General features: G+C 42.3%; 1 protein-coding gene and 1 long non-coding RNA gene across 3 annotated transcripts in view; one reads left to right on the top strand and one right to left on the bottom strand.

Annotated features, from left to right (window-relative positions):
• The window catches only part of LOC128796008 (uncharacterized), a 113,645-nt gene that overhangs the window by 92,557 nt on the left and 2,129 nt on the right, over positions 1-18,959 (top strand). The gene's annotated exons all lie outside the window — the stretch shown is intronic.
• The window catches only part of XYLT1 (xylosyltransferase 1), a 178,315-nt gene continuing 163,972 nt past the window's right edge, over positions 4,617-18,959 (bottom strand). For both annotated transcript variants that reach the window (XM_053957225.1, XM_053957226.1), the window contains one exon: positions 4,617-12,585. In XM_053957225.1, coding sequence (XP_053813200.1) covers positions 12,263-12,585 — 323 coding nt within the window. In that variant the 3' untranslated portion in view covers positions 4,617-12,262. The remainder of the gene's footprint in view (positions 12,586-18,959) is intronic.

The following is an 18,959-nucleotide window of genomic DNA, read 5'->3' as shown; positions in this document are numbered from 1 at the left end:
GGGTAAATACGTTGTTAAGTTTGTTCAGCCAACCATCACTTCCCATTTTCTGTGCCCAGAGAGCAGGATGAGGCAGCAGCATTGGTTTAAGGGTTCTCCCCACCCTAAATCTCCTCTGTGAGGGGTGAAGGGAGCGTGTCCTGATGCCCCTTTCCCAGCACAGACAGTCTCTACATCTGCCTTTAACTATGATGAGAAAGGGGGGCTTGGGGGGATTCTGGATTAATTTCTGGCAGTGCCAGTTTCAAATTCCTTTAGTTCTGTGTGATGCACATTGGGCATGAGCTGAGATGCACCAGGCAAAGAGCTGGGCTGAAAATAAACCTGGAGTGTCGCTGTTGTGTCAGTCTCTTGTTGATGTTTCTTGGTTTGTTTTATGACATCTTCGAGGCCAGTCAAGTGTGGGGGGAAAAACAAAAAAGAGAGAATGTTTGCTTTTTGAGGCTGGATTAAGAGTGAGCTGGTACAAATCGTGTAATTTCACTGAGTGGACTCAGAGCATTACAGTCACTGTGATGCTGCTGCACACTCATGCTCATGCACTCTAAATAAGAATTATACAGTTTGTGCTAATTCTTAATGCATTATTATATTGATATGAATGTAACTGATGTTAATTAATTAAAGGAATGGACACATTAAATCAGCACTTACCTATCCATGTGAAAGAAAAGGGCTGTGTTGCAGCTTGGAGTCAGCAAGTAGCTGAGTGCTGGCTCCCCAAAGAGAGACAAGGGGAATATGAGGTGTTGATCCAGTGGACCTTGGGTTAGGGACTACAGGATCTATGGAGAGAAGGACCAAATCTGACAAAAAAACTCCTAAACAGAGAATTCTGGAAAGAAATGCATGCTTTTTAGTGCATTTGGACATTGCATCAATTGCCTGGGGGTGTAAGGTCTCTGCAGTGAGCAGGTCACAGCTGCATCCCCACTCTGTGATGGGCTGCAGTGGTCCCTGGTCTGTCCCTCCCCAGGGACACCTGCCTCCCCCATGGCTTGGCTGGTCCTGCTGTGGCCAGGCTGCTGGGAAGTAGCTCACAGCACTTTTTCTTTTTTACTGGAGGCAGAAAGTAATTTCTTCCTCTGAAGGCCAGGGCTGGAGCCGTCCTCTGCTAATGAATGCAAACCATCAGTGAGCAGTAATGGAAAATCGGGGATGATGTGGCAGGCAGTGGCTTGCTTTCATGGCACCAGAAAAGCCCTTTTAAATTTAAATTTAGCAAAGAATTTAAAGCACATATAGGCAGACTATATTAGAAAGTGAAATATTTGATCTTGGCTATTAATCTGTTATAAGAATACTTTCATTTCCCTGCCATGTGTATCCAGTGATAGACTTTCATAAATGAGATCACATTAAAATGTACTTTATGTTTCTAGTCAAATCTCTTTTATTATTATGCAAGTCCTAGTTAGGAAAAAAAAAAAAAAAAACAATTACAGAAGCAGACTAAGAAGAGCACATTATTTTAACTCATTTATACAAGCGAAATACTGCTCCTACTTGAAGGCTGTACATTGTGCACTACTAAACAGCCTGGGAAGAGGTTGCTCCATTGCAGCCATGCTACCAGATTTGGGATAATTTATGGGCAGTGGAAATACAAATAGAGTCTAAAACAGCTCATGTGGTGTGGGGTACTGCTATGTGTATATAGACACAGATATATATACTTATTTTTATATGGAGTATATTCATATCAAAGTATTATATTCATATTGAAGCATTACATTTAGTCTCTGTCTTACTGAAGTAAAATATATTTTAAGGATGGTCCATAATTAATGTGAGCTGTCATTCCTGACACACTGCACCACAAGCAGACAAGTGTTTTAGGAAGTTTCCATGTGCCCAGGGAGGCTGGGAGGCTCTGCTGCCCTGGTACTACCTGTGGACACGTGCAGGGATTGTGTCAGCCCAGCTGGGCCAGTGGCTGAGGGCTCTGCAGAGCTGCACTGCCTGCTCTGGTGGAAGCTTTAATTCAGAGAAGAGACCACTGGCAGCCTGGAACCAGCACAGAGCATCATGATGGATGTTTCAGGGCGAGAAGGAAAAACTGCTTCACATTTTATAATTCACTTTGGCCGATTAGGCACAAATGCCTATTTTAAACCTTCAAATCTGGGCACCCAAACCGTGTCATAATCCTGCCACTTTTTTAACATCTTTTCACTCCATTTGAGCAGCCTGACAGAGAGCCAGCAGGGGCCACAGCATCTGCTATCACACTGCTGGAGCAGAAAGCTTTGCTTCCAGATTCACCAGTGCTGTGGATCTAAATGCTTCCCCAGGATGGGGCAGCCATGGTGGACAGTGAAGGTGTACATTGACATCATGCTTTAGCTGAAAAGTCCAGTCTGGTGTCTTCCAGAAGAGGGGGCAGCTCGAGGCTTGAATCTGCAAAATGCAGGATACTTTTGGATCATGTTAATTCTATTAATAAATTAACCTGAAACTCTTTGCCCATGAATTTAGGATCCTGGCATGACTCTGCTTTGCTTGAGAGCTGGCCAGACCAAACTAGTGCTTGGCAATTTACTCCAGGACATGAAGTGTCTAAGCCTTGTCCCCCCAGAGTCCCCCAGCTCCAGGCTCAGCCCTTCCCCATCCAGGTGGGATTCACAATTGGTGCCTCAGCTGTGCCCTACCTCAGAGCCCTGCAGTCAGGGCAGGGAGCAGCCAAAAGGCTGATTTGGCACCAGAATAGCCACGATCCCCTTTCCTGGAAGAATGAAAAATTGCCATCCGTGGCTGGTTTTAACTTTAGTACAACCTCAGTATCTCATCTTTTTTAATCATTCAGATACAGTGAAGATTTGCAGCTGTTTGCATTTGTGAAGCCTCAGATTACTAACAGCCTCTGATTTTTAGAAAATAGATTACAGATTCTTTAGCAACAGATGAGGAAATGCTAAATTTCAAAATCTCCATTGTCAAGGCAATTAAATACCTCATTCCTGTTGCACTTGGTTTTTTGCTGTGCAGCTATTGGCAAGCTGCTTTGCCCTGGGTCTTGTGTCATTGTGTGAATTAACCACGTTCTAGACTAAAAATAATAATTACAGTAAGAGACCTTAGGCATGGCAGATGCAGGGATGTGGTGATGGTGTTTCTAGCAGATGGAGAGGCACAGCCTTTCCTGCCAGTGTGACACTCTCTCAGACCACCCTCTCCGTGGTGGACTGGGATTCCTGTGCCTTACAGAGCAGATTCTCACTGAAGTCTACAAGGCAAAGAAAACACTTGAGCACCTGGTAGCCTGATTTCCAACTCCCCCTTCAGCCTTTCCTTTAAAGCAGTGGCCAATGACGCATTTGGAGATAAATAAAACAAAGGTTGAGGTTTTTTTGTTTTAATATGCCATGACTATTAGCAGCTGGATTAGGAATAAGCCAGCACAAAAGCAGCATACTTCTTATACCAGCTATAAATAAAACCAGGCTTCAAATTTGAAAACAGGATTTTTTTTTCCTTTTTCCCCTCCACAGAAGATCTTTTCTTTGTGCCAAGACTAAAATATTAGCAATATGTTCCCTCCTCTGTTTAAATAGACCTCATTGCATCTAAGTGCCAAAAAAGTGGAATTCCTGAGCAGCAGGTGAAAAGAAAACACAAGATCAAATGCAGTTCTGGCTGCCAAGAGAACCTGCAGCACGGCTTGGGGGTGCATGAAAAGTCATGCAGCTCCTGGTGCTGTCAAAGACTTCTGGAAGGTCATCAAGGAGTTTTTTTCAAGCATCCCACATCAAAAAGCTGCACAGGGAGACAAACCTGAAATACATCATGGGGATGGTGCTAAAGATACCAGTCATCCACTTTTAGGAGAATTTAACTTTTCCCCCATCACATCTATGGAAGCAGCTCTAAGAAATCAGTGCTCTGTGTGGAGACCAGGGTATGGAAATAAATGTAAGTGCTCACACTGGGTGAACATTAGGCAATGGCTGGTTTGGGTCCATAACCCAGCAGGGAGCTATGGAAGAAATGTGTCTTTCCGAGCTCATCCTTGCACTTAAGGCAGAGGACAAATATTTTGCTGCTCTTGGAACCAGCCAGCTCTTGCATTAATTCATATTTCTGCACCCAGCTGGACATCTGTAAGCCCATGACAGCATCTTTCTCTTTGGCTGATGCACCCTTTGGGGATGCAGGAAAGAAACTGCTCCAGCATTTCTCATGGTTAATGGCCTTCAGGAAAGACTGCAGTTGAGCTCCTTGTGGATCCCTTTGCCTACCATTCCTTGTCATCACTGGAAAAGGCAGAGAGGCTCTGGCCCAAAAGCAGACATCTGGGTTTGAAAACAATAATTTGGACGTTTCTCTGGGTCCCACTGTGCCAGCAGTGCTGAGAGCCCTGCAAAGTTCATCCACCTTCCACCCCTGCACTGGGGGCAGGCACCCAGGTGAGGTGTGAGCAATGACAGATTCCCAAAGGCACTCATGAATGCTTCCCCCATAATGGCCATGGCTGAGAGATGACTGACTGGGCAGCAGCACTGGGATCACAGGTTGGAAGTGCTCAGGCCCATTTTTCCTCCTAAAAATCACCAAGCAGCAAAGTTCTTTCAAATAAGACACACATGGGTGGGGTTGAAAATAATACAAAGTGCACATTATCCTAAAGACAGCCTTTTTTTTTTTTTTTATTTTAAAACTCTGCATCTGAAAACACTGTATGACAGAAAGCATTATATACACTGCAGTGTTTTTGGTATAATACAGTATTTCATACATCCATTTCTTTTTCTGCAAAAAAATTTGCTTTGTTGGACAAACAACTAAACTCCCATTGACAAAGAATACAGCTAAGGCACATTGTTTCTGCTAAATGAAAGACAAAAGGGTGCAAAAACGGGTAGTGCAATAATTGCTGAAAATCACATTCTACTACAAGAAAAGCATTCTGACTTTGAACTTTGATTACTGGTCAATTTAAGACATTTCAATATCTCATAAAATACTCCTTTAAATAAATAGCAAAATATCTACATCTTTCAGTGTGTTCCATTTGAATTTCCAATTTTTTTTAAACTTTTTTTTCTCCTGTATATACATGGTTTTCTTTTTTCTTATTCAATAGATTACAAAATATTTCTGTACAATTTTATGCATATTATGATCTATAACAAAATAGTTATTTCTTAAAACTATATTACCACCAGTCTTTGAAAATGACAGAATAGGAATAACTTATTATGGACTATGTTAGGCAATAGAAAAATCCAATCAAACCAAAACAGAACCAAAAGGACAAAGTCAGAAAAATAATTTCATTACATTGAATTAATTATTTTAGTTTCACAAATCTTGTTTTATATGTAAACCCTTTTCAGTTGCCTTTGGGTTGTATCCACATATGAATACCAACATAGGACAGGATTTGGGATTCCTAAAAGCACTGCAGCCTGCCGGGAATATTGGTGCTACTCACTGAAACACGACAGTTCTCATGGAGGAAAGTTTTAAAGAAACCCAGCATATACAAGCCTTAGCAGAAGTCATTGCTTTCTGCTGACTTTGACAACCTTTGAAAGAAGGTCCAAAAGCCAGATTTTCGGAAATGCATTTATGAAAAAACAACCACGTTCTAAATGTACTGTTAGATTCCCAACCAACACCCTAAATCTGGCCCTATGTGGTCACGTTCTTCAGATTTTAAGACCATACCATTAAGAGGATATTTCTTCTCTCAGCTACCAGTACAAATCTGAGAGGAATGCTACTACACCATGTTAAAATGTGTGAAATTACTCTACAATTTTTCTTGTGCATCTGAGAGCAGTCTGTCCTGTTGTAGCCTGAAGATAAATTAGAAGTTACTAAGTTTGTACTTTGTATGTAATTAAACCAAGTTCCTTATCTACAGTGACTTGCAAGAGACAGAGCTCATAATTTCCTAAGGTTTATATGAATGTCTGAGACTGCCTTTTGCCCGAAGGGAAGGTCATTTTCTTTCCTTAAAGACTGCATTTGTAAGCAATTTCCATTGTATTTGTGAAGTGTAAGCTGACAGCAACACAACTGAGCTGTAATAGAAATCTCAAGGTGCCTTTTATTCATTCCACAACAAACAGAGAAAGTGAGCAAGACACAGACAACACCAAAGTTCCTAACACAGTTTAAGGCCACATTTAGAAAGGATGGAAGTAAGGCTTTCTTTAAGGGGCAACACACTGGATGCCACAATGGGAACAGACACTGAGCAATCCAAAGCTGATAGGATTCACCCACAGAAAAGCTGAAACAACACCCTAGTTTTGGCCAGCAGGTCTGTGCCTTTTTTTGGATCTAAGCAGGAAAATAAAATGAAATGCCATAGACATCCTCCTCTGGAATATTCCCAGCAAACTGAAGGTGCTCCCCTAGCAGAAGTGCTATTGTCTCAGTCAGGGGTGTTAATTACAACAGAACCAAAGACAAGCCGAGTCATTACAATATACAAATGCAGCGCCATGAACCGCGCCTAGAATTGTCACTCTGGTATCAGAGGCACCTGTACAGTATCTTGCTGTTTATTTGGCAAGGTTACAAGTAATACTTCTAGGTTGTAACAAAGTAGAAAGAGAATTTGCATAGATTGTACATTCAGTTCAAGGAGATTTCTGGTACCTTTTTTGTTGTTCTCAGGTAAACGTGTTTGCAGACACAGTGAGGTAGCAGCTGTGGTAGCACCCATGAGCAAAAGAAGGTAACCAAGGCAGAAGCAAAGAGCAGAGCGATCAACACACTACTGTTAGTAAGAAGGAGTGGAATCAAAGTGGTACCTGCAGTGTCACATCATGAGGGTAACTGCTCCCAACGCCACACATAACTCAGACACCCTAATGCTGCCCTGGTCCTGGTAACACAGGCTGTAAGGCCTCGTAGCCTCACTTTTAAATGCTCTCAGCCTGATTATTCTTTCCCTTGCTGTGATGATGGTGGTGAAGGTTTTGAAGGTCAATCTCTTCTACAGTACACCTTTGAAGGGAATTACAAATCAGAGCGTTTGTTTGCCTTTGAAGATTCTGCAGGAAAATGTGCTGTCCTACAAATTCTTCCTTGCTATCCTCAATCCTGATTCACATTTCTTTGGCTCCTCTGTGCCTGGCTGCAGCAGCAGCTGCCCTCAGGGCTCAGCAGCAGGTATTCCTGCTCTCAGGAACTCCTCCTGGGCCTCTGGAAGGGCAGTGCTCTGTCCTCTCTAACACTGCATCACTCCCTACCCTCTCTGTCAGCATCATCCCTGGAGCTGCCTTAGCAGAAGCCTGAGGGTTTGGTTTGCAAAGGCTTTTTCACATGGTGTTTTCAATTGTCATTTAATATGGGTTTAAGTACTACAAATCCTTAAGATTACACTGGAGGTCTTGAATGGTAGAAATAAAGACACATATGGATCATTATCTTTTCACAATTGGACTGAAGCAAAGGCCAGTGAGAAAGGTTGCCAACCATGTCCCACCAGGTCTGTCTTATTCTTTTACTGAAATAGCAAATAACCAAGTCTCCTCTCACATATATCAGATTCCCATGCCTTAAAATCAGGACAAGGTAACTGCTGGCTTTCACCAACTCCTTCCTGTGTGCAAGTACTGAACGGACTGAAGGCTGCTCTGAAAAGCAAACTTTCCCCATCTGCAGCTGGATTTCTGAAGAAGTCATGGGGGTTTCGCTCACTCAAGTATAAAACTTCCTGCTCTATGGAAAGTGCTGGAGTTGGCCAAGGTTTCATGTGGCCAACTCCTGAAGCTTTGGGAGCTGGGAAGACAACAAGGAGAGCGTGTTAGCCAGTGGCAGGATGGCAATTCTCTGATGGCTGTGATGAAAGAGAACTAGAGAAATCAACAGAAAGCTGGTCCTCATTGCTGGGCCACAAGAAACATCTGGATCTTGTTTATCTGGATCTTGTCTATCTTGTTTATCAAAGCTGAGCTCTCAGGGCATTTAGTTTTTAGCCTTGCTGTGCAGAAGGAGCCCAGTTTGTTCAAAGGTTTGTTGCAATGCAATTGTGTCAAACTTTTGCAAAGTTTCAGCATCTTGTCTACCCTTTCTCTCTCCCTTAGGCCAGGTTTACACCATCCCCATCCTGATTCACTGACTTCACTACTGTGCTCACTATAATCGTGGCTAAGAGTGATGGAGGCTTCATTAGGATGGCAATTAGTGCCGCAGGAGATAGAGGGAAAGTGAACGCACATTAGTTGGTACTTTTGAAGGTGCTGCAGGATCACTGTTAATACACCATTAAACAACTGTACAGGCATTGTGCACTGAAGCCAGTACCCAGGAAAGTCAATTTGTAACACATGAATGCACATTCCTGTATCTCTAGGCTTAGCAATAATGAAGGCTTAACAACAGAGATACAGAGGGACTTTCTTGTATAACACTTGCTATCATGAAGGAATTGTTAAAATTCTCTGCTTGCTAAGAGCACAAAAAAATGAAGACATAATTTCAATTCTAAAAAAAAAACACCCTTGAATATCAGAAAATGAAAATGCAAATATTACTACTCAATGTCCAAATGTCATCAAAGAAAGAATTGGACAAATGTGAAAATAAACTGTCATTTGAGCTATTTCGTTTAGCCTTGGGGTTTAACATTACCATATAAACAGGTTTGCATAATGCTGGGACTGACTTTGGACATAATTAATTAAATCACCTATGCAGATGTTCTGCATTTTGTCACATTCCCTTTCTATGTAATACAGATTGATCACAGGAGTGTTACATGGCTGTCATGCAAAATGGGCAGGGAATTTAAACAAGCAAAGCATTCCACACAGAGGATAAATGTGTGCATATGGAAATAGAAACCCCTCCCACTGAAAGGAATTTTGATCAAACCAGGCTTCCAGACGGGATCCTGTTCAGCAAGGACTGGCCAGCGTGACTGGAAAAGAAACCTGCACATTCAGGTGAAGATGCATAACTCTTGTGTTTTGTACCAACTCTGGGTCCCTGTGCTGAATTCTCCTTTTCACCAAATGTAAGATCTGTGAAGTTATTATCTCCTGACCATTGACAATGCTCATCCCAAGCTCCCAGTGCTGCCATTTCAAACCAGAGAAGCCACTGAGCAGGACTAAGCTGGGCTTAACAGCATCACCTTGAAGCCAGCTCTGATCCCTGATGCAGAGTCTGGCTTTATGTTTTTTATTCACAACTTCTGACTTTGTAACTCAGACGCTGAGTCTCATAGATATCTTTTGGATCCATGTCTGCATGATAACAGCTATAGTAGAGGCAGCTGTTTAGGTCCAAAACTTGACACTGCCCCCAGAAGATGTTCCAAACATGGCAGCTTATCTTTTGATGACTTCAAACAGACAACATTTACCCCTAGAATACCGTCATACCCTTTATTTATGCTGGACTTGACCCTGAAATCCTCATTTAGCACTAGAACTCTGGAAGTTTTTCCTGAGAAAGGACTGCAGGATCAACCCCTTCCTATATTTTAACAGCAGCACTGGGATTACCAGCTTGCTACAAAACTTCACTGTTTAAATGCTTCTTGCCTTTCAGAAAATAATCTCATATAAATTTTCTTTGAGATATTTTAAACCTAGCATATAATGCAAATGGATACATCAGCAACCATCTGTTTTCTTTCCCTTTTTTGTACTAAAACAAAATAATTTGCACCTTATTCTTCAAATTATAAAAGTGGCAGCTTTTTTCCTAACCGCAGAAGACATGTTTTATGTCACCTTCTGCTTGGTCTAGTTAATGAAAACTTACCAAAAAAGCACTTAAAAACATTCCTGCTTAAGAATAAAAACAAGTATCAGATTTAAAAACTAAGTTATCTGCATGCGTGTGCGTGGGTGCACCCTACACATGTGCTTATGTGCAAGACAGACTGAAGATTTTGTGGCTACCTCAGGAGTCTTACTGAGAACAAGCACTGCCTGGGCTTGTTAATGAATTTTCTTGTGTGCCTTAAATGTGACCTTCTTCATTTAATCTGCAGGGCTTGGACCGTGCAGTCACCATTGCATCAGTGTGACTGAAGCCCTGGGTTTCACAGTGAGGATTGGAGGTCCCCAGAAAATATGAACTTCACAAAGGAATGTTACATTAAAAACAAGCACTGTTAAAAACCTCTACTGAATAAGTAATAACATTGTGATTCTGTTACATAAACCTGTTGGCAACCCTGGTTTCACACACGCTTGCCTCTAGAGCTGGTTGAAAAGCTGAAACATTATCTTAACTGGAATATTCCAATCAGCTCTCATTGCTACAAACTTTCCTAAAGCTACCGCTTGTGACTGACAAAATCAAGACAAAAAATAGAAAGGGAGGTGTAAGGGGAGGAAGGCCTTTTCTTAATAAAGGCAGCTTCAGTTAGTAAAATAACATAATCTTCAAGCTGCAAAAGCAGCACCTACTAATTAGTCATTGACTAAAACATAAATAATAAATACCTAAATTGTTCCTTCTATGCATCCATTTTTGTGCCAGATAAACATTTCAATGCTCTGCCTTCATGCCAGCACAGCTGACACCACAATTTCAAGTCCAAAGCAGACTGAAGTAGCTTTAAACCAATATGACAGAGATACTACAAGCCACGGGGATCTGTGTGTTACAGTCTACTCCAAGCGTTGTTTAAAAGGGAATTCAACCTTCCTGTGAGATGTGAGTATGGAATGATCTAAGGGTCTCTCTCCCTCCTGATGTGGACACTTCAGTCTCAGCAGAAAGTTATCCAGGCACACAGAAGGCTGAACAGACACCTTCCTTTATGACAACAACAGGACTTCTTTCCTAATTAACCCAATGGCTTTTGATGGTCTTTTTGGTTCTGTTGCTAACTAGAGATTAACACAGCAACAGCAACAAAGTGCCTGTTTTTGCTAAGGTAAAATACATTCGTTGGAGGTGAATTTGTATATAAACCCTGTATTTTAAAAAGTTCTTGGAATGTAAATTTATTTTTCCTTACTGTAGTAAATGCAGGTTGAAATGATGCAAAAACATGACTATTTAAAACAGGATGCAGCCTGCTAGGAATTCTGAAGACAGGCAAGAGTAGATTGTTGACAGAATAAAGTAAAAGCATGGAGAAACATGGCATTGTTCTCCTTCCCCTGGCTTTAGGCAGTGACCCACATCCTGCACAGCCTTCCAGGTGTCCTGGCAAAGCCTGGAAGGACCCTTCTTTAGGAAGAGATGGAGATCTGAGACCAAGGAAGGGAATTAGTGTTAAGACTTACTAGCCACTACTCAAATTAGGGAAGAAACCTGTTGTTGCTGATTTAGGTCCCAATTTTATCATTTTACTGGTTTACAACTCCACTGCCTGAGAAAAAACTCAGCTCACCTCATGAGCAAAGGGTGTGAGCAGATACATCACAACCCACTCCAGCCTACACATACACACACCTGCTCTACTGGCAGCCTGTGAAAATACTCAGGTACTGGTGGCTTCCAAAAATGCCTGCAGATTTGAAAGGGCTGAAATTCAAAAAACTTCTTTGTTCTTTAATAAATACTTTTAGTACACTGACCCTGAACCCGACTGCATGAGACATAAAAGACTACTATAGCAAAACACTGGTTTCATTTAGAGTTTATCATTAAATTTGTCTGAAAAAAATCTCTGAAAGCAATCTGAAAGTTTCTGCTTTTGCTCATTCTCTCTAACTAGAGTAACAGACATCAGCTGTGTCCAGAATTACTTTGTGTTATTAAAAACCCAAGTGAGGCTGTACCATAATTACTTCACATTCTCTGAGGTCATGTGGCCATACAGACTTCAGCCTGCAGGAGCCAACCTCCCCAGAAAGTGTAAGTAGAAGGGAATTTTGATGTGATTTATTCATTGTAGCAAAATAACAAAAGCCTATGAAACAGCAGAGGCACGGACAAATTTATTTAAAAAAAAAAAAAACCCTTTAGCAGCTGCTCCTTCACTGCCCTCCCCATGGCTTGGTGCTACTGTTTCCAAGCCCACACGCTGGTGGGTGCAGTGGCACGTGGAATGGCCGGGTCCCCATGGGACAGCACAGCCTGCGGCATGAGGCAAGCTGCTCCCAACAGAGCTGATGGAGAGGGCAGTGCCAAAGGCCTTGTCAGAACTTCAGAACTTTTTTTTTTTTTTTTTTTTTTTTTTGGTTTGGTTTTCTTAAAACGAATTCTATTACAATAAGTAACAAAAAAATGTAACTTTCCCTTAGGGTTCTGAAACCTGGTGTGAGATTCACAGAGAAGCAAGGTTCAATTCCCTTTTAAAAACCTATGCCGGGGCAGAGCGTACCGGATGCTACCTCAGGCGGCCGTCGGGTTTGACGGGGCCCAGCTCGGACTTGGGGTCGGGGCTCAGGGAGCTCCAGGCTGTCTGGGCACAGCCCTGCAGGACGGGGCAGGCCGTGGCACCCACGCTGCAGACGTCCACGGCCGACCAGACGCTGCTGACCAGGGAGTCCACCCAGGCGTCCAGGCGGGCGCCCACGAGCCCCGCGTTGCGCTTGGCCTGGTCCGCGCGGGCCGCGCTGACCGGGATGTTCAGCACGGGGTTCAGGCCCTGGAAGCTCTGCTCCATGTACGCGTTCTTTGGAGGCCCGCTGTGGAACTTGATGGCTTCCTCTGGAAAGGCAGAAGCAAAGCCCAAAGTTAGTGCATTGAAAAAGCCACCGCTAAGGATCTGAGGGCGCAGTAAACAAAAAGAGCAAGGTTTAGGGGTGAGCTGTAGCCCATTCCTCACACATTGCATCCCAGGGGTTGTGCTCAGCTTTGGCACTCTTTGTGCTCAGTACTATGGATTCTGCTCACTGTGATTCTCATCCTGCAAATGCTGCCTTAGCAGGCAAAGCTCTGACCCTGAAAACAGAGCCACCCTTATTATCAACACGTACAACCAGCATCCCCAGAGCTGCAGGACATCCAGGACTGGTTGCACCTCAAAATGAGGCAACAGTTCAAGGACGCCTGGTGCAAGAAGTCTGCCAAGCCCTGTCAGACATCCAAGTGCTATTATTGATTTGTCTAGAAGAAAGGGCCAAGATCTCAGCCTGTTTTGTTGTGGGTTTTTTTTTCCCTAAACAGATGAACCTTACCCTCCTGTGGAAAAGCCACAACATTTGTTAGCTCTATCTGCCTACAAAACCCAGGTGGTGCCATTTATGGCACTAAAAGGACAACACCATGGTCTTGGACAAACCAGACCATAATGAAACACACGCAGCCCCAACATGATTCCTGGAAGAGCTCCAGTCTCACTGGGAAAGTAGTCTCCTGGGAGACTTATGTTTTCAAGCTCCTGTGCTTAACAGTAGATCACAACCATTCCCTAATGACACTTTGCATTTGTGGTTGCTTTCCTTACCTATCTCAGCAAAATACAGTACAATACCCCAAATTTGCAATATTGCAGTAAAAATCAGTATCAGGCTGTGACAATCCTTTCACAAACCTAAACTGGGCACTGTGGGTCAGGCTGCCCCTGTCAAAGGTTGGCTGACTTCTGAGAGTCTGAGTGCACCAAGCTGCTGCTTATAAAATCAGGATGAGACCCTTGAAAAATGTTCACCGAGTGCCTGTTGGGAACAAATTTCCAACCATTTCTTTTTGCTCTCAGCTGCCTTCCCCAGCATCCTCACTCTGGCAGCACAGAGGATATGTTTAGCTCTGCCAACAGACACACTGTCTAGAACAGAAAATGGGCCCATTCAGGCTGCTCCAGGCGAGGAAAGCCACCGTGCTCCGTGAGCGTCAGAGGCCAGGAATTACATATTCACAGCTACAATTCCTTCCACATGTCCTTGCTGAGCCTGACACTGAGTCCTTTCTTCCATGCAGAGGACAGCATCTCAGGTGCTGGAAATAAATCCATGTATTTATTTAGAGGGAAAAAGAGTATAATTGGAGCTTTGCTGTTACATTTGCAAAGTCTTTAATGTCAAATACTCTGCAAGTCCGTTACTTCAAATCCCCAATTAAAGTGGTTCAGCACAAGCCCATCACCATTATGCACCATTTAACTGTTCCTGCATTTATCTAAACCCCTCTTGTTATTTTAAATGGTAGATACCCACAATAATATGTAGTCAAAATGAGTTCAATCTGTGCACATGTGTCAGGAATGTGCTCTGCCAGAGCACTGCAGTTTAAGAAATAGAACAAGTACACATGATTAAATTTCCTCCTTTAGAAGCAATTAAATATGGAAGACTGTTTGTCAACATATTAGTTAAACAGGAACATTCTGAGTAAAAATTCCCAAATAAATAAGAGTTGGCATTACTAGCAGGATCATCTGATTGAAACAGGCAATTCAGCGAGCTTGTTGAATCAAAGCCTGTTGCGCATGTGTTTGATGCACAGAACAAGAGAGATCTTTATTCAGACAAGAAACAGAATGAAATGGAACTTGCTCTTCTCTCTGGCTCAGCCTTGTACATGTTCCCAGGCCTCAGGACCTGGTGGATTAACAGGACTGGAAAGGATGAAACCTGCAGAAACTGCAGGACTCAGTGCTGGGCAAAGCAGCAGAGGTTGTGTTAAGGCTACCACTGCCCACAGTGAAAGGTGCTGCTCCAGTCAAGACACACGGAGAACCCTGACCTGGTACTGGTGGAGAACTGCCTGCCCCACAGCAGAACAGCACCCCAGGTTAGGTGTCGAAAGGAAAAGCTGGGTAACAGCAACCTGAGTGCAGAGTCACATGTAGTCATCAACAGGAAATGCTGGGGCCTGGATCCAGAACCCCCTCCTGGAGCCTCCAAGTCTTTGTCAGACAGCTCATAGCAGAAAGCGGGGAGGATGCTGCTCACCTGAGCAATGGCACGTGGGCTGTTCCTCTTTGCATTAAAGGAAACATGACAGAGAATCATGACTCCATAATTTACCGAGCTGGTACAGAAGAGAGAGTGAGGCTCCCAAGCCCTGATATGCTGTAAAAAGGAGGCTGGAGCTACTGGGTGTGCTCTTGAAGCACTGACACTTCAGTCAAGTGTCATGAGGAAGAGCTCATGAAAAAATAATGAAGAATGTAAGGCTTGCCTCTAAATGTTTAGACATTTAAATCTGTATAGTTAGCACAAACAACTCAAAATTAGCTGAATTGCAGACATTGAGCCAGAGTTTCTGTGCTGCCCTTTGACTTCAGGAGGATGTGTATCAATGCAAAATATATTCTTCTCACTTGAAAATATAAATTAAAAACAACTTGGTTATTTGTGACCCCTATTTTTATTTGCTCTTCACTCACATGTGAGGACATATTTCTCAATTGGCTCTTCTTGGTCTAACGTTTTTGGATTAAACACACAGCCTATAGCCAGCCATACAGGCTGGGATTTCAGCATTTTTGTGTGGGTTTGTTCATCATTTTGCAGAAAAAGCAAATTAGTTTAGACAGAGAGTGGGCTAAGGAATGAAAAATATGGTTACCTTGGTACACATTAAGGCACTAGACCTGTGGGTTTTTTAAAGCAACATGAACATACAGCTTTATTTCTTTACTTGAATTGTGTTAAAACCCTCTGGCAAAGAGGTAATTTTTTATTGACATTTTGTTTGTTTTCTCTTGCAGCAAACAAGACAGTGCTGCATTTGCTCATTGCGGAGCTAATCGACTCCTTGTCAGCTGGATCTGAACTAAATTTCAAAGCAAATCCCTGTCTTCAGGGTTTTTCTCGGAATGATGATTCCAGGGCATGTCTGCTCTTCTGCAGTCATGCGCCTGCCTGCTGCTATTACTGCGTTTATCAAGAACATGTCATGTTACCTCTGGTTAATTTAAAGAAATCACAGCAGTTCTGACACAAGTTGCCACCCACTTTATAATCCGTATAGATGCAATTAGAATTGATTGAGCCACTGCAAACAACCAAGGGCAAAACAAAGGTTTCCCAGTATCTACTAATTGAGATGATCTATAAATATGGATTAGGCCAAAAGGCTGTTGAGGTGCCTGAGTGCATCACCCATGTCTGCTAATGCTGCCAGCCCTTGAAAGGGGGCATAGGGACTAGGCACTGGTATTTCAGGCTCTATGGGAGCAGCAAAGATCAGCAGCCCCATGCCCAGAACATGCCATCAAGCTGGAAATAGAGTGGGAAAGGTCCCTCTTAAACCAAAAAAGGAGGTTGCTCTTTCTCACTGCTCTCCTTGCTTGAAGGAGCAAGGGCTTTTAATGTATTCATTTATTTACAATCCAGGGTTTACTATCATCTTGAGATTTTGGGGCTTTTTCTGTCCCAGAAGTGAACCTGCTACTGGCTCACAATAACCTATTTGGTTTTAATGGAACAGGTACTATCCATTAAACGGATGACAACTCATTATCGGCACTCCAGCTGGGAGAGCGCTGGGGAAACTTTGCTGTGAATATAAACTCAAATTTAAAAATGAAATTGCTTTGGCTTTTTCTCTTCCCCTCACTGTGACCCTGGGAGTTGATCACACTTGGCCTTTAAAGAGCAGGGAAGGGGGATGCAGAGACAACCTCTACTGAATTTGCTGTTTTCTTAGGATTTGAAGTCTGCTGGGTAGCTTGTATTACAGTCTGTGAGCTGCTGGCTAAGTGCTCTGAATGATACATATTGTTTGCTTCTGCCTCTGCAGTCCCTTTGCAGAGGAGCTGGACATCTGGCCTTGAGTCTCCAAGTACTCAAATTCCTAAAGCTGCCAGCAGAAGTCCCCCATTTTGTGTGATCTGCCAGTGATCTTACACGGTTCTGCTCCCTGTTTTGTCTTCTCCACATCCCGTTCCCTCTTTGTCTTGGCACAATTATTCCTAGCGCATCCTGCTGGTCCTTGGCAGCCCTCCTGTGTCTTTACAAGCATGGAGTACTTGGCTTTGACACACTCAACCATATGGTGAGAACCACAAAATTGTTGTTTAGAAGAATAAATTGGAATCTGTCTGTGCAGGAGGTAGAGGGAAGGAGACTCTGATTTGACTCTGGAGAAGGTGAACCTGATTTCTCCAAATGATTTATCACAAATGCACCTAACGTCCTTTTCTTTTCTTTTTTACTTTCTCCAACCAGGCAAATACTTGCAGGCACTCCTGAGCCAGAATATCTACTGAAGGCAGAGCTGATCAGTGACACAACTCAAAACAAAAAACATAGACACAGATTTGGGTGACTGGAGGGGGAAAAGGACCAGGAAGGAATAAGTAACATTAGATTATACTCTCCACTGAAATACCTTAGGGAGCCATATTTACAGTGGAAATACCCCAAACAGTATCCTCAGTAATTCCATGTAAGATCTGATCTCTCACAGATTCAGGTTTTGAAAAGGTTAAAGAATCTATGTTTTTAAAACAATTTACATTCTATCAGCTACTCACATCTGGTCACAGCATCAAAGAAAACACTCACTCTTGATTTCCCTTTATGGCTTTACTTGCATGCAAATAATTTAGGCCAAAATTAATAAATAACTGGAAATAAAAAAAACTGAATAAACGAGTGGCATATGCTGTTTTTATAAACTGCTAAACAGAACATCTTTCCTGGCAGCTGTCCCATGATTATTTTTTTATTTTTGAATGCAATTATGAATTCTGAGAGTCATGATACAGGAATGAACGTCTTTTACTTTGATTATTCAAAAGAAGAGCCAGTGGCTCCCTTCATGATGCTGGGAAACCAAAACAACTTTTCCTTGTTGTGCTGTGGGCTGAAGTGATGTGTAGATAAGCAATGATTTAGGAAATACAGGGATTGTTGTCATGCCCATGTTCTCAGAATACAAGATGTTAGTGGCTGCTGCCAGTTTCCTGCAAATGCTTTTTAGAATGGCAAAAGCAAATTGCACATAAGATCATGGAGAGATTTTCATGTCTGTAACTTTGTGGACACCACTTTCTATATCTGGAGTGGATATGACAGAGGGGGCAGAACCATTATTGAGGAAATGACATGCAAAGTGCTACAAAATGTATCAGTCCAGGGCAATCTTTCTGACAAGAGTTGTTTTTTTATCAGGGCAGGGGAGGACAGGGTGGGGGTTGGTGGTGGTGGTGAGGGAGGATGGTTGGAAAAAGGAAAATTTTAAAGAAATCCCTAAAAAAACATATTCCCCTCTTCTACTAACAACTTCTAGCTAAATCTGATGTATTTTAGTTCTATTTTCAATGTTAAGACAAGAAAATAATACTATTCCTTCATTTCAGAAGATTTTTGGCAGGTTTTGCATTGTTTACAGTAACAGAAATCGTTCTTTTAGAAGTTCTAATTCTTCTGTCATACTCTCATTATGCCTTTATTTGATATAAAAAATATATTTAAAGAATAATGTGGTGACAAACTGACAAAAAGCTGGAAATCAAAGGTAAATCATGATTGCCTGCACAGAGCACAATAGTGTCACTGAGATAGAAAGCCTTAAAAAAAAAAACCAACCAGGAATTTGCATTGTAAATACAATTCTAACTACAGTGCAGTGGCAATACCTGCCCCTGCAATTAACTTTCTTCTCTACCTCCATGCTTCAGTCATCTACAGATTACACATCACATCATCAGAAGCAAATCACTCCTGACACTTTCTTCCTAGATAATATTGTTCCCAAGCTTTATATTTCATTCCTGTAGTAGATTCTAGTTACCACAAGAATAAACAGGCTTCTTAACAAAAAATGTGAGCCCAGTGAATCAATGGGCAATACAGGGTAGCTACACAATTTCAGTGGAATTATTCCCGATTCAGAGTTTGAACCAAAGGGAGTTTTGCCTTTACACCATAAAGTGTGGGCTTATTTTTGAAGTCTGACACATATTTACCTGTCCATGGGGCTCTCACATTGTAGGGAAAAGCAGCAAGGTTGCTGGCTACATGCCACCTTTTCCATCCAATTTATGCCTTAAATGTTAAATTACCAAAGAACACGGAATTCATTAATTTCCAGCAGACAAGTTGATAGCAGCTGTATTCAGCAGCAAGCTGCCTCAAACTTTGAAAATGTATCCCTTCTTCACATGGTGTCTGTTCACAATTTATCAT

Source organism: Vidua chalybeata, chromosome 16 (assembly GCF_026979565.1).
Source record: "Vidua chalybeata isolate OUT-0048 chromosome 16, bVidCha1 merged haplotype, whole genome shotgun sequence".
In the NCBI taxonomy this organism is placed as follows: Eukaryota; Metazoa; Chordata; class Aves; order Passeriformes; family Viduidae; genus Vidua; species Vidua chalybeata.
This window is presented reverse-complemented; position numbering and strand designations above follow the sequence as displayed.